Here is a 16,221-nt window from a genome sequence, read left to right as displayed (position 1 = left end):
TCGCAAACTGGTGAATTAGTTTTGTTTGTTAAGGCCATACTCAGCAATATTTCAGCTTCATGACAGCTGTCTGTATATAGAATCAAACCTAAACTGGACAGTTCAGTGATTGACATGTGCACCAATATTCAGCTCACTGATTGTCATATTCTCTTGACACGGCACAACAAAACACCACAGAATGCTATAATTTGCAAGATATTTATTAAAATACTTAAATGTCCTGAATCTACAGGTAAGGATTAAATGTAACATGAATAAAATCAATAATTTACATACTGATCACCCTCAGCCTAGCTGGCAACACTTACTGGAAAGAACAATTAAAATGTCATCAAATAACAGGTTCAAATAGAGAACACATGGCTTGATCAGACACGAAAAGTATGGCAGCCAACAAAAGCTACACTCAGAGCATTGTAGTGAACGCTTATTGCAAGTATTGCTGTTACAGAGAAGACTCCATTACGAAATTAAGAACATCTACTGATAAATCTTAACTATTTAAAACCACTTCAGCCGTGAAACGGTCACAGCAACAAATAAACTGTGGTGCCAAACAATCAAATAATGAAAAATATCTTCCTGATTTCAATCCATACATAAAGTGTGTCCAGTTTCACAGAGCAACAGCAGCACTACCACTATGCTGTGACTGTCCAAATGTCCATACTTTCACACACTACAGGTGTGGTGCTACAGCTGCACTGTGCAAGAGAACACAGGTTTGTATGAACAGGTGCATCACTAACCTATCAAAAAGCAAACTTTTCTCTCGCCATTTCTGAAAATTTCTACATGATGAACCTTACAAAATCATGTTAAAACAAGATCAGAACCTAAAATACAACCAATGCAATGATGAAATTCTCCCACAGGACTAGGCATAAAAGGAATATATATATATATATATACATAAAACACATCCTGTAAAACAGCTACATCTGCCTACAGCACATGCCATTTGCACCAAAAACTAATATTTTGCTGTTCTTATTAATTACAATGATTAGCATGATAATTAGCACTTGTGATATCTGTTATACACAATTATTGATTTCACAATGTCAAATGTGTCTTATTCATACCGGGTTTACACAGATGATTCTCATGTCCACAGGAAACAAGGTATTTATCCGCAGTATCTTCATACATACGTGAAATAACCTTTTTAGCCACCAATCAAAAAGGCAAGCAAAAACACAAAACAGTGATCACTGGAAAGCTAAAGATATACAGCAGTATAGTTTCAAAACCAAATTGGTGTGAACCTGGTTAGACTTCCATTAATCAGAACACCTGAAGTTCCATTTGACAAAATCAAGTTAATCAATAAAAAATCATGAAATGATCAATTAGTACAGCCACAAAAGAAATCAAACATGTCATACTAAAATATGAAAAAGAATTCTAAAAACATTTAAATTTTTGAGTGTAAAAACCCACTCACAACATGACAAGCAACGGGTGCTGACTGGTTCGTGCTCGGGTGTACTGACCGCCGTAACTCCAACTGACATAGCCCTCTGTCGTAGTCTCAACATATCAATTCAGAGTCACAATATATCTACCATAATGTAATGTGGAATATATGAGGTAAACAAGATACAAACCAAAGAACTTCAAAGGGGCAGTTCTGCACAACTATTTTAAGTCCAATGACAAGATTCAGTCAAGTCCTGAACTGGCGTGCAGGGCTCTTACTTGTACATACAATATTGCAGCCTAGTACCTCGAGTATCACGATACAACACTATTGTACGTCTAAAGTCAGCACCTTCTACAACATAATGTATTGCACAACATAAACATGCTACCATCAAGGCAACAGAGCGTGTTGTTTCTCAGCCTCCATAAATAGTGTACAATATTGTCTAAAAATATGCATATCCTCTCCTGCAAGACCAAGATTCAACATGCTCAACTGCCATGACACACACCAGCAGATGGAGGAACAGGTGGCCCATTTATCTACAGTGCCACAATTCTCAAGGTGTTTCCCTTGAGGGTACCAGAAACCTACGACTGTAGGTTCAAATCAGGGTTTGCCCTATTCTTGTTTTTAACTTTGTTAAAACAATACCTATGTTTCATGAAAACAGTAATTGACGGAGACCTGTATCAAGTCAGGCTGGACAACATTGTGTAGCTCAAGTACTGTTCAAAGCTCAACTTAGTTAATCATACTCGACTGTTAACTACAACTGCCGAGGTCCAGTATCAATACTTAGTCTTGTGTTCTCTTTTCAAATGATTAGCACTAAAAGATAAATGACAACTTTCTTTTTACTTTGTGCACTATTTTTGGCAAATAAAATACTTATGATTACAAAAGTTCCAAATAAGTGGGATAACTGAAGTCTACATCTCCAGACAAACACTGATGACTTCACTCAGACAACTTATGAAAAGTAATGTTCTACTGAAAAACCATTATTGTCATGCATTGAACTCAGCGTGTGGGACGTTTACGGATGTTAGTGGGGGGCATGTAGACAAATATTTCACAAATTCTTTAGCATACTATTCACTGTCATTTAAGTATAATGAATTCCAATGTTATAAGGAACATATCTTAAATGATTAAAAATCATACAGTTCACACAAGAAGCATTTCAGTCCCCTACCCCAATAGCAACACATTAAATCTTGCTAGAAAATTCCAGCACCATCTACCCCACACCTCTCTTATCCAGAACCCACAAAAGCATTATTTCTGAACTTAGTTACATATCCAGTAGTTGTAAAATAAATAAAGCCATATAGCATATTGATATGAGGACAAGTGTATAAACAGAAAATGCTCCTTCCAGCATACAAAGCTTCTCAAAATCCTTGACAATTGAAGTTAAGTCAGTATTAGCCTCATAAACATTAAGCTATTGTCTCAACTGATTATACATACTGTTTTTCATGCAATATGAAGACATAGGTTGTAAACATATGTTCAGTAATCGATTATGTTCAGTTAATCATGGATGCTGGCTTCTGTCTTGCAACTCCCATGAAGTATGGATGGTGCAGAGCTGTCTTAGCAGAAATTCGTTTGCTTGGTTCATAACACAGCATTTGCTGAAACAGAAAAGCACAAGGCATTAAAGATATTATTTATCTACATTCACAACTCATGTCACATTCAATATGTTTCACTGACAGAACTACTGTAAGATATGATTAAGGTGTGTCTTTTCACTTACAGCCAGCAAATCAGTTCCTTCAGCACCCAGATTTGGAACAACAGATCCAACATTCCGATGAGCCCATTTTGGAAATGAGGACTTGAAATCTGGTAGCTGTGTGACTCCTGGCCACACTGTCTCATCAGGGGTTCCTAAACAGTGGAAATCAACTGGTTGTTTCAAACTTCTTACTAAGCATTTACAAGTTGGATCATTATGGAAGGGTAACAATATGGATAACAACTTCCTTATTGCAATAGCTGAGCCATTACTTGTTTTCTTTCTCAAGAAACCTAGCTCCTGCTATAATAAACAAGTTATTCACCCTATATTCCATATAGTTATCCTAACTTTCTTGCTTGTTTCAGTCATTTTCCTCTTACGTGGGAGCTGACCAGTTGTCATATAATATGTCCTTGAAATGTTCAACATATTTAGTGATCACTGAAAAGAATGCCCCATGAAATGCTGACAAGACAAAGTCATCCATATCCCACGCAATGGCAAAATACTCTTCATCAATATGTCTGAGTTATGAACATGTCAAATTGTTTGATGTGTATATAGACAAGTGGAAGGAGAGTATTGAAGGGTTTTAGAGTTCTGCTCCGCAAAGGAGCCCCAGCACCAATTTCAGTCAAAAAATCATTCTGTTGCCATGGAAATGCCAATAATATTTTATTCAAATTCAAAAACTATGAAAAGTCCATCACTGACCTATGCCAAGTTTGGAAAAGAATATTGAACGATTTTACAGTTGTGCTAGCTGTGGGGATTAATAAAAACATACTTTAACGTTATCTGTTCTCAGCAAGAACACTAGATCAAGATCTTTTCTGTACGAAAGTACATGAAGTTTTTGAATTAAAAAAGCAACAGGGTCCCCCGAGACACATATTTTTTGGGATAAGGTTAACTCTCCAGTTTTGGGGGGTTGGGGTGAAGTGAGTCAAAAGAAAAATTTAAGTGTCAAACAATTTACAAAGATAATTGATTTTCTACTTCATCTTTTTCTTTCAGGTATATGCCTTTACATTTGAATTCAAAAGAACCATTGTGCATACTTTCAAATCAGTTTTAAATAAAAAATCAATTTAGTTACATATATTAGCTGTAGCACTGAACTGTGTGGTTTTGATTAGTGATTGTATTGCATCAGAAGTTATACAGTGTTTGTTTCTTATGCATATTTTTACTTTGCACTGTATCATATATGCACAGGGATTTACAGGACGCCAATTCCTGTGCATAAATATTTACGATGGATGCAACAAAATTCATTAGCACATCAGCAAGGACGCAGAAAAATTCTAAATGCTTTTTGTAAAAATTTCATTCATGCAACAATAAGTTACACTGAATTTGCTACAAGCTGGGTTATGGTGCCATTTACAACTTAATTACGGTTATTATTTATGTGATGATCAGGATACACAATACTAAAAAGGTATTAATAACATTTTGATGTCCAGGGCCTTGAAAATTAAAAGTATGAGTCCCAAGGACCCAGTCTGAGTAAACTTAGTCTCAGTGTGTTTCATTACACTCCACCACAACAAAACCTAGTAGAATGGCTAATATCTAGGGATCGGAGGGACTTTCAAATTATTCAGGTTACCGACACAGATCTCTCCACAAACAAAAATCTGCATATAACACAATTATTTGACCTGCAGTATATACGCTTTGGGATTTCTGTTGACATGGTTCCCATTAGCTAATATTTCCGTAATATAACATCCTTGAATATTGTCAAAAACACTATTTCCAGTGACTGTTTACTCATCGTTGTCATGGCTTTACGTACGCTGCGTACATCACCTGGAAGCGATCGTACGCTAAATAGTATTCGGAATCGTTCCGGTACGAACCTATTCGAGATAAAAAGTTCAAAAGGTATGTGCGAATGTGCACTTTCGCGATTTGGTAAGCTGTGTTCTGATTGGTCAATCTCAAAGTTTATGTGACGTGACCTCCGATAAGGTTTTGTTAGACTCAGTAGTGGAGTGTAACGAAAAGTACTGAGGATAAGTTTACTTAGACTGCCCAGGGACCCTCAAATACAGAGGTAAATCCCTGTATGCAGGTTGTGTCAAAGGGAACCCTGAAGGAAACTGAAATGGAATGTTATTCATGTTGATGAAGATTATCTAATCCTCCAAGTTCATACTGATTTTTATAGCTTTCTGTGCTCAGCTGCAGAAGCATACAGAAATGTTTGTACAAATATTTAATGTGAAAGATGCCCGGATATACATAAACATGAGATTACTGGTCTCTGACCAGTTGGACAAACACATCTGGAACTCACCTAATGTACGAAAAACACGAAAAAGTTGATCAATTTCTGAATCCCCAGGGAACAGTGCTCTCCGAGTGATCTATAAAATCAAACGACAGGTAGCTTAAAGACATTAGTATTAGTGGTATTATGATGATTGAAAATAATCAAAAAAACATTGTAAGGATAAAAAATAATTATCAAGTGTAACAAAAAAAACCATAATCTGTCACGAACATAAAGAGACATACTCATAAATATTTGTTCTTGCATGCATGCTTTTTGTTGTATGACAGTGTTAGTTATAAAAACTTGACAAAATTATGTCCAGGGTCACTGAATCCCCCATTGCTGTAGGAAGAGTTCCCTAAACCGAGTGTGCTCTGGTGATTAATTTCTTCTTTCTTCTTGTATGAGATGCACACCTTTCGAGTCCCAATGAAACTAGTAAAATCTAGATATTTTTTATATTGGTATACTTATCCTGCAGTACTCCTGAATGCATTTACTGCTTTCCTTTGAAAAGACAAAGCTATGTAATGGAAAAGTTGAAAAGAAGTTCCAACTATTGCACTGTGTCCATGTGACCCCGAAAGTGTCGACGTCACATATCCTCACATTACTGCTTGAACGCAACATCTGAAGAAACCATAGTGGGGAGGTACCGCAGCGATGAGTGGGCGAAAAAACTGAATGCAAGATAAGTGTAAAAATACTAAAAACATCTATATTTTAATAGATTTTTACCTTATCCTGCATTACTACTTAACGAATCTGTATCCAATGGCAAGAAGGCAGACAACCCTTCGCATGGAATACCCAATGCAAGAAGAAACCTCTCACACCAGAGTTGATAATCCAGCATCAGAACAATGTCCACCGCCAACCTGCCAGGATATCCTAGCTAAGGTATGGGAAAAAGATGGCGTCCAGGAAGAAGGCAGTAAAGAGGGAAGCCAAAGCCACAACCATGACACACCTATCAAGCAAAGGCAGGTAGCACAGAACCTGCTCGTCTAGGGTGAGGTACACCAGAGAGTTGCAAAGCTCGCTCCTGACTGCTGAGGTGGTAATGTTGGCTAGGATTGGTAATCTGCTGTGTTACCTCTAAGGGATCAATACTGTAACACCCTCCACATCCACCAAAGTCCCTAAAGTAGTGACTGACGAAAACTGTGTTGGATTTCCAAAAACATCTTTCAATGATGGGTCTAATGGAGCAATTACAACAGAGGACCATCATGGAGGCTACACCTCTAAAGTCAAGAGGGTTGTTAGCCCGAGGAGGGTCCAAGTTGGCAGCTTCATACGAATGGTAGCATGCTACCACAACGTCAAGGTATTACGACTTACTTCCGCCTTAGATGTCTTAGAGACAGGAATAAAAAAGTCGTTTTTGCATAACTCGAAGAGCCTTAGGTTAATGAAACACTGAAGTGCACGAACTGGGCATAAATGAAGTTTGGCTTTATCCTCAGACCCCACAATCGAAGAGAGAGGTGGAATTGTAAAAGATCTGTCTGGGTGTCATGGGAACTGATCTTTTGCAATAATGTCCTGGCACAGTCCCAGGTGAACGTCTCCATGGGTGGTCTGTGCAAACCGCACATGGGTGACATCAAGAGCATGTAGCCCTCTAACTCTAGTTGCTGTGGCAAAAGGAAGGAGAAAACTGTCTTCTTTTGATGGTTGTAAAACAAAATTGTGTGAAGAGGTTCAAATGGCACTTCCCACAACTAACGAAGCACCACGATCCTATGGACAGAAAGAACGCTTGCAATTCTGGAATCTTGGTCATCTGTCTGTCCTTAGGGACAGCTATCAGTGAATTCTGAGCAAATATGTTGTAATGGTACTGCCTCTGCACATATTTTCAAAAATGAAAAAGTCACAACCAACCATTCTTAAAGAAGCTGTGAAAAGATACAAGGACAGAAAAGGAACACACTAAGGTGTTAAGTCACAAGTTAATTGCAGCGAAGAATCGCATGGCCTGTCATGAGAGGATACATCACGTCAGCACTTTCGGGGTCACATGGACGCAGTGTGATGGCAATATAGCGACTTGCCCATGACTGCCTCTGAGGTGTCTGCAATTATGCAAAAAAATTCAGCCAAGAATTGAGGTGGAGACTTGCATGGTTGGAACAACTTCGTTTTAATGTTTCCATCGCACAGCTTCGTTTTGTCAATGTAAAGCAGGAAATGCATTGGGAGTAATGCAGGATAAGATGAAAATCACGTGTATAAGCTTAATCAATTCTGTTCAGCAGTTTTGGGGGAGAAAAGGATAGACTTAATTCCCTATTTCACTATCATCAGAGAGAAAGTCCACAAAATGCATCTAAGTTCAAATGTCTCTAAACATGCAAAAACCTATAAAATACAAAAACAACATATGTGATGCATACCTTCGTGTCTCTCTATAAAGACACACACAAGTTAAATGAGTTTTATGCAGTGATTTTTGAGAAGTGGATCAAGTACTGTTATAGACAACTTTGGACCATTTTCAGGATTGTTAGCCATTTTCTGAATTCAGAATGGGCCACTGCCCTTGTATCAATAGTAAACTTTCGAAGTTCTAATGGGACAATGGTGGATAAAGTACACCCCCTGTTGTATGGGTCTGAACAGGATAAATGGAACCAGTCTCTTTTCTAGACCTGAAAATTTAGGGGGGGGTGTTGCCCCCTTACAAAAAAAAAGGAGGGGGGATTTGGAAAATGTAGGAGGGAATATCTGTATTACTGTCTTTCAAAATAGTGTGTATATACAAAAGTTATTGCAACCAACACCAGTGAAACTATTGCTCATTTTATTTTGGCTACAATAGTCACATATCATAGCACCAAGCTCATTCTGAGAGAACCATGGCCATTCTTGCAACCATTTTTTTTCTGAAAAACACTTATTTTCAGGGTCAGTCTCAGGGTTTTGCTCGCCTTTCAATTCACACGTCTCCTTAACAGGCGTATCGGTCTGGGGAGACATGGCAGACACTGTTGCTTTCTCAGTGGTATTTTGTGCAAAAAAGTTAGCTATTTTCATTCTTTTGTGTGGCATTACTCACGCCAAATTACCACAAACCGTTGTAAATATGAATTTCGTATTCAATTGTCATCTGCAACTTCAAGTGATAATATTGTCTGATTTCGAAAACGAAGCTAAAACGAAGTGACGTTCTAAAAAAGATCGACAAAACTGTGTTTTGCAAGTGCTTTACACAAGCACTGTTTAGAGTTCATAGTCTAATGTCAATTAATTAATTAATCAAATCATTAATTCATCGAAAAATGTTATCTATTTTCATACTGATATGAATGAAATTTCATTTCCCCAGTGCCGATAGTGGTTTTAACCAAGGGAGGTTACTCTGTTGTTTCCATGTTGTCACTTGAACATGACTGTGGCCGACTCCGATTAAAAAAGTCATTCCTTGTCAATATAACGCTTTTTTCATATGTTTTCTGAAAGGCAGCTAGGGAGCATATTACTATGCGCGACTGTTTGCACTGTTGTTTTTATGAGGCGCAATTTCATCATTATTAGCGCAAAAAGCGTGTCCTAGAATAAACACTGTAGAACCATTTCAACTAAGTGCAAACATCTGTAGAAGTGACAAAATTAAGAAACTGGATGAACAGGTATGAGATGCACTCCCTTAGAGTCCCAATGAAACACACATAGAAGCTCAATCAATCCTGTTAGCAGCTTTTGAGAAGTGAATAACCACACCTCCCCAATAACACCATATTCAGAAAGGAATTGAAAACTAAAATACAAAGTCTCTGAACTTACAAAAAAAACCAACCCAATACAACCTCCTCCCTCTCCCCAAAAACACACACACAAAAAAAAAACAACAAAAAACAAAACAAAAAACAACAACAAAAAACAAAAAACAAAAACAAAACAAAACAAAAAAACCCCACACAAACAAACAATAAAATACAAAAATAAAATATGTGATGCAGACCATTACAGTCCGAAGAAAACCCACATGTACGTTCATTGAATAATGTAACAGCTCCACCTCCTACATTACCATCATAGAGAAATTCAGCAAAGTGTGCCCAATTTCAAATGTCTCAATACTTAAAACAGAGCGGGGTTTTTTTTCAGAGAAGTAGTTATCCCTGTTTTGTACGGACAGAGGGAAACAGAGGGTAACCCTATATGCACAAAAAAGGTAATTAGAAAAAAACTAGGGAAAAATTCCTTAAAATTGGTAATTTCATTAAAAAGTTATACATTTTGAATCATAATCGTTCACAAGTCCTCTGACCCATGAAGGTCCTGGGGTTGAATAGGCCTTCAGCAACCCATGCTTGCCATAAACATGATAAAAGGCGACAATGCTTGTCGTAAGAGGCGACTAATGGGATCAGGTGGTCAGGCTCGCTGACTTGGTTGACTCATGTCATCGGTTCCCAATTGTGCAGATCGATGCTCATGTTGTTGGTCACTGGATTGTCTGGTCCACACTTGATTTTTTACAGACCGTCGCCATATAGCTGAAATATTGCTGAAAGCGGCGTAAAACTAAACTCACTCACTCACAATCAATACTGGATTTGGTTTCCCATTCCCAACACTAATTATAGTATTCACATACTAACACATACAAGCTGACTAACCCTACATTGCTTCCTCAAGGCCCTCCCCTTCAAGGCACAGGTCAGTTGTCAAGGAATCAATTATTATTATTCATACATAACCAACTATGATGCTGCTTTTTAACATGTCATCAACAGCTCAATTATTATTGTGAAAGTGTTTTGACATTATGTTGTACATAATCTGTTTGTGTATTTGTTATGAATGACATGAATATAAAAAGTTTTTCCTTGTTACTGAACATGAACTGTCACAAAAGCTGAGTGACTGAGCATACCATTTCAGCGAAGATACAGCCCAGACTCCATACATCAACTGGGGTTGAATAGAATCTGCTGCCAAGGAGGATTTCAGGGGCTCGATACCACAACGTGACCACCTGTTGAAACAATAATCAACAGTGAAACATATCAAAGCCAGATAATCTAATACTCCCACTAGTACAACTGCCAGTGTAAGTTTAACCTTCAATGTTCCCCACTGTCTGATATATCTTAAACAACATGCAGATGTTCAGCAGATGTGAATACAGTGCACTCTGTCCAACACAGACTCTGCCTTTCTCAGATTGCTGTACAAACCAGACTGAACTTAAGGTCCCGATTCCTTCTTTGTTGTCATAATGAAAAACCTCTCTATCTCGGACGAGCATTATTTTTCAGATTTTGGACCCAAGTGTTGGCCTGAAAAGGTAGTTACATGTAAAAAACTTTGCCTTATAATACTGACTAAGCAAGTAGGCCAATAAACCTTGAATAAACAAACCGTTGATTGGTTTGGGTATTTTGTTTGGGTAATTGAAGTACATGTTGTTTAACTGTAAAAATTCTGATCTAACTTCATATTTAATTCATCAGCCATGTTACAGTAAAATATCTTCTGGCTAACACTACTTCTGTTCTCCAACCTCTTGACCAGGGAATAATTCAAGCCTTCTAGCATTGATATAGGAAATTTCTGTGTAACTCAACTGCTGTATAATTCGGACTTTTCAGTCCCGTCTCAAGCTGGTCCGAAATAGACAGGGTGCACTGTACTTATCATGCGTATGGCTCAAGTCAGTGATAAACTCTACATAAGGTATGTATCAGAAATATATTAATGACGCCCAAGCAAAGAAAAGCACAGCATGTGAGGGATTTCACGAGCAATGCAAGCAATAGCACTGTCACTATGTCAGGTTAGGACATAAATTGGCCCATCATTTTTCATGATATCTCAAAATAGTCTTGCCATACAGAACAGAGTCATACAGAACAGGACAGTTTTGCCGTATGCTTTTGTACCTCCGTATACTGGTGGCGGTATGAACCATGATACAATATAAGTAGAAACTTGTTAAATTGTACGTTTCATGAATTTGGGAATTAATGATACTTAATTTGCATATTCTATATAAAGAGTAAATGTTGATATGTGAAAGCCTACCAAACCCAAGCAAACAGAAACTGTAGTTTACTGCTTTTTTCCTAAGAAATTTCCATGAATGTTTTTGCAAAAAAAATGGGGACTGAATTTCGCTTCTTGAAAATCATCTAACTGATTAAACATGGCAACACAAGAGGTACTCTGAAAAGATTAGTAGGAGTCCTTGCATATATGGGGTTGTTTTTTTAAGTTTCAGACCTGTCAATTTGTGTATGTGATTTCCCCCCAAATCTGTGTCGCACTGCAAACAAACCTTCACAAGTGCAACTTTATCTTTGTTGACACCAGCAAGCTCGTTGCAATGGCGGCTCAGCTAAATGGCTACTGTGATAATGTGGAGCCAGCAAAGGAAGGTAATAAAATCATTGGGCCGAGCCATAGATGTATAACGGGTATAGTGGGGATTTATCAGAACATATAACCGGGAGATATCGAGGATGCAGTGAGGCAGAATACCAGGATATCCAGTGGTGTATTAAAAGACGGAAGAAACATCCTCTACATCCTGTCCCTTTCAACCCTAATGAATTAACATACAGACACAACTGATTTACCTCATGTGTGTAAGTTCGCACTGGCACACCAAAGGCACGGGCTAGACCAAAGTCGGCAAGTTTGATGTTTCCCTCTGTATCAATGAGGAGATTCTGTGGTTTCAAATCTCTATGCAGGACTCGGTGGGAATGGCAGTAGCCGATTCCTTGCAGTAACTGATGCAGGTAACTCTGTAACCATGGCAGCACGTGTACATACTATTGTAACACAAACGATTAGTTTGAATAACTGTTATATTTGCCCTTTTGGGAATATTTAACTTTACAGATGCCAAAGCAGTTGAATTGTTGTTGGTATGAAGCTTTTCTGATACTAAATATCTCTCACATCTATGTTTTCACCCAAAACGACATAATCAAATCAACATATACTGCCAAAATGAGAGAAAGGCCACATATTTTTTAAGCTTGAGACACAACAAATTGTACTCTTACACATTTCATATATCACATTGGGAAAAAGGCTTGCTCAAGTTCAATTATTACAAATTGCTTCCTCAACAAATTTAAATTAATACTACCTGACACATTTTAACTGTATGCGTGCCTGTTGTGTTAGGAAACAAAATTCCCAATAAATGCACTGGTGAAGTTAACAAAGTCTACTTCCAATTCCAATGAAAACATCTTTAAACTGTTATAACCATTTGCTCAGGCCTAAATTTATGCTGATCCAAAAGGGTGCTTATCCTGCTTTGAAAATCATATCTAAAAACATCTTTCCCAATGACCATTCACATCACAAGAACACAGATTGAATAATGACTAGCAGTGCTTCAAATAAACTGAAGTGTGATAATAATATTATCTTCAGACTGATCCCGAGATGGAATAGATAAAGAACTGTAACATTTATGCATGTGACACGAGCCCACTGTAAGGTCTGCTCACATGTTTGTTACTGTTGTAATCTGCAATCTATCCATATCTGTCTAGCTTTCATCTGCACAGTGTGTCAATACCACACCTGTCATGTGCATTACCCACTAATGATAAAAATGATTGGTCATGTTTGGGGATAAAGGACCAAGGGATCCATATTGTTATCAAATACCAATATGCTCACATATACAGTGTTCACGAATAGTGTCTGACCCTCCGACAAATCCGGCAGATTTGCCAACGGTCAGACAGAAGTTCCCAACCTGCTGGCCCCAGTGTCTGACAGAATATATCACAATACCTTTGCCTTAAATTGTTATTTGTGGCATGTGACACTTGTTCACGGTTTATAAATTTATGTTTATGTTTGTCATTATAAAATGTTAATAATTTCAATGCCAATTATGAGAAATATTAAATCTGAAATGTGTGTTTAATTTTATTCTGTGGGTCCTGTTAAATTTCAGTGGGTCACACACACATCTGAAACTTACAGGATCCAATGTCCTGTTACTTTGAAACACCATTCGCGAACACTGCATATATACTAAAAGCCTTATGTTTTCAAGGATTAAAAGTTGCATCAATACCTTGACAAGAGCTGGTGCTAAGCCAGCTGGTGGGACACAGTCCATGTATTTCTTCAAATCCTGATTTAAATACTCAAACACCAAGTAAAGCTTCATTTCACTATGGACAACATCCAACAACCTGGAAAGAAAAGGTACAGTTGTTGCATCCAGTCATCAAAGACTCCTCCATATTTACCTAGTCAAACACTGTCTTATCCAAGTAGACGGGACCCTGTTTGAATGGCATTCTAGAAGTTGCTGGATTACAGATGACACAATTATGTGGATGATCAACGGTAAAAGAACCTATACTGAAACGTAACAATTGTTAAAATAGAGAAGTTGATCATCCGTAAAGTTGTATCATCTCTAGAATTGATGTGAGTCAGGAATGGAAATAATTCTTGAATTACTAATGTACCCCGGTACAGTGGCACTTGTAAAATCACTTGCCCTGATGATTGTTCCACTATACTAGCCAGTTTTTTTGTTGAGCATTTAAATGAACATTATAATTAACAATGGACAGTCTACTGGACACAGGTACAGTGTGATATACAAATCAGCTTGCCCGACAGAAAAAAACACTAAACTGGGACGTCGGGCAATGAGTTATTTCCACCCCTTTAAGTGTGTAAATAATTAGAGATAGTCAAGGTTCAAATTACCCAAACATTATTAAAACAAGAAAGATTGTGCAGGGACCAAACATTTAATCAAAGTAAAGGCAATGTTTTGCCATGCTAATTAAAGTGTTTGACTGTATGTGCCATCCATATGTGACTTCATATAAAGACAATTAATTAATGTCAAGTATGTGCATCCTGAGATTTAAATAGTCACCAAAAGAAAACATATCTACCTTACTACATTTGGATGGTCCAGTTCCTTCAGCAAGGAAATTTCTCGGATAGCTGTGCTTGGAACACCCTCTGATTCACTACAGAAACAATAATTATATCATCAATCACCATACCTCGACAAGATCTATGTGCCATTACATGCCATGGGGATATCATCAAGAACCACATCAAGAACTAAAACTATATCCAGTCATAAGCTTGTCATTTGTGTGAAACAGTAGAACATAGACATTTTCAAAATGTCAAAAACCTCTGTCAAACGTTTGCGAAAAGGCCTTTTGACGTTGATCTTTCTCTGTAACTATTTATTTGACTAGACACTTACAGAAAGAAAACATATTTGAGACAATAACTTCAGAAAATCAATCAACTGTCAAATGGGAACTGACAACACCGAAATCTAACTCGCTGTGTTTCAATCTGAATGCGGTACCGTCATTCAGTCGAATTAACAATATTTTGTCGTCTGTCAGCGAAAGCGTCAATTGCTTTGCGATAATTCTGAATGCTGGGCACAGCTACCCAAACATCTCATACATACTTGCATTATGAACATTCACAATCATTGAAATGTTATAATCTGTAATATGTCACCAGTGACACCAAAAAACACGTAATATCTTACGCATCCAAGCGTATCTTCTTCAAGGCCACAAGCCGGTTGTTGATTTTGTCTCTCGCTTTGTATACTACTCCATATGTGCCTTCACCAATCTTCTCTATTTTCTGAAAGTTTTCCATCGTCAAAATATGTGTTCAGCGTACTGTCAGTTAAACTTTCTTCAAATTATTTCCGATTAAGACCCATTTATGGCCGCGATGATATCTTTGAGTCTGTTGTTGTTTCTGAATGGCAAATATTCCATTTCCCGCGCGATTCGGCGTGGAGTATGCATCTTCGGGTCTTTGATTGGTTGTTTTACAATAGTTTAAAGGTCATAGAAAGTTGAAAGGGGTCAACAGGAGGAGTTAAGCCACAATCGCTATGTTTTGATTGGCTTAGACACACGAATCAGGGTGGAGTTGGTAGTTTCCCGCGTGAGCAGACGATAAACATTTCGTTTAGTAAACATTGACACGTTTCCAAGTCGAAGGAGCGACCAGAGTTTGGACATCAACCATTCTTTGCAGATATGCAGCACACGAAAAGTATATGACGAAGGAAAGTTTTAATTACAATAGGCAATACTTCCCACTGATATCATTGGAAAGGAGGCATAATTGACACTTTTACTGTAACGTTTGCATGTGTAATATTCACACAGTTTGCATTCAATGTTCGTTTTGCGATGTTTTTATATTTGAGTGAATGTTTTCCTTTGTGTCAGACATGTCTCATGTTTTATTTATTTGGAGCAGCGAGTATTACCTGTGCTTTCTCCCTATTTGCGTTTGTTCTTTCGGTTACGAAATGATCTGTCCGCCTAAAATCGTATATGTTTGTTTACAAACATTTCCTCGACATGAAGGTAAGACATAGTCCATATGCAGGAAAGAGATCAAATACAGAGTAGGTAGGGAGCGCTATAGGTAGTTAATCTAATGATGGCTGAAGTGGGGCACTGATTTTATACATGACATGTGGAGGGGTCGGGTCGCCACATCATCACCATGCACCTACGCGGTCTTCACATGCGGCTTATCCAAAAGACATCAATATCTATGTGCTACACGTGTACCGGGCCTGACACCAAGTCACTACTCCATGACACTTGTCCAGTGTATATGTGTATATGTCCCTCTATTGCATAAGATACCTGTCTGGGTCCAGGTTATTTCTGATCCCCAGTAACCCATCCTTGTAATAAGAGGCATTTAACTGGACAGGGTGGTCAGACTCGC

The 16,221-nt window shown here is 37.9% G+C and overlaps 1 protein-coding gene across 1 annotated transcript; it reads right to left on the bottom strand.

Annotated features, from left to right (window-relative positions):
* Positions 1–185: 185 nt before the first annotated feature.
* LOC137298434 (cyclin-dependent kinase 2-like) lies at positions 186–15,264 on the bottom strand. Its single transcript, XM_067830699.1, has 8 exons — positions 15,005–15,264; positions 14,379–14,456; positions 13,535–13,655; positions 12,063–12,233; positions 10,358–10,459; positions 5,491–5,560; positions 3,198–3,331; positions 186–3,072 (listed from the first exon to the last, which is right to left on the bottom strand). Exons 1-8 carry the CDS (start codon positions 15,118–15,120, stop codon positions 2,965–2,967), a joined length of 900 nt encoding a protein of 299 aa, XP_067686800.1. The 5' UTR covers positions 15,121–15,264; the 3' UTR covers positions 186–2,964.
* Between the last annotated feature and the right edge of the window lie 957 nt (positions 15,265–16,221).

This window comes from Haliotis asinina, chromosome 10 (assembly GCF_037392515.1).
Source record: "Haliotis asinina isolate JCU_RB_2024 chromosome 10, JCU_Hal_asi_v2, whole genome shotgun sequence".
NCBI classification, from domain to species: Eukaryota; Metazoa; Mollusca; class Gastropoda; order Lepetellida; family Haliotidae; genus Haliotis; species Haliotis asinina.
The sequence above is the reverse complement of the archived record's forward strand: the minus strand, read 5'-3'. Positions and strand labels throughout refer to the sequence as shown.

Excerpts from the sequence above, each read along its gene's own strand:
- LOC137298434 (XM_067830699.1), bottom strand. The coding sequence starts at position 15,120 with ATGGAAAACTTTCAGAAAATAGAGAAGATTGGTGAAGGCACATATGGA. Across the intron at positions 13,656-14,378 it reads GACCATCCAAATGTAGTAAG|GTTGTTGGATGTTGTCCATA; the intron begins GTAGATATGTTT and ends TTTTCTTTCCAG. Across the intron at positions 12,234-13,534 it reads TAGCACCAGCTCTTGTCAAG|AGTTACCTGCATCAGTTACT; the intron begins GTATTGATGCAA and ends CCATGGTTACAG.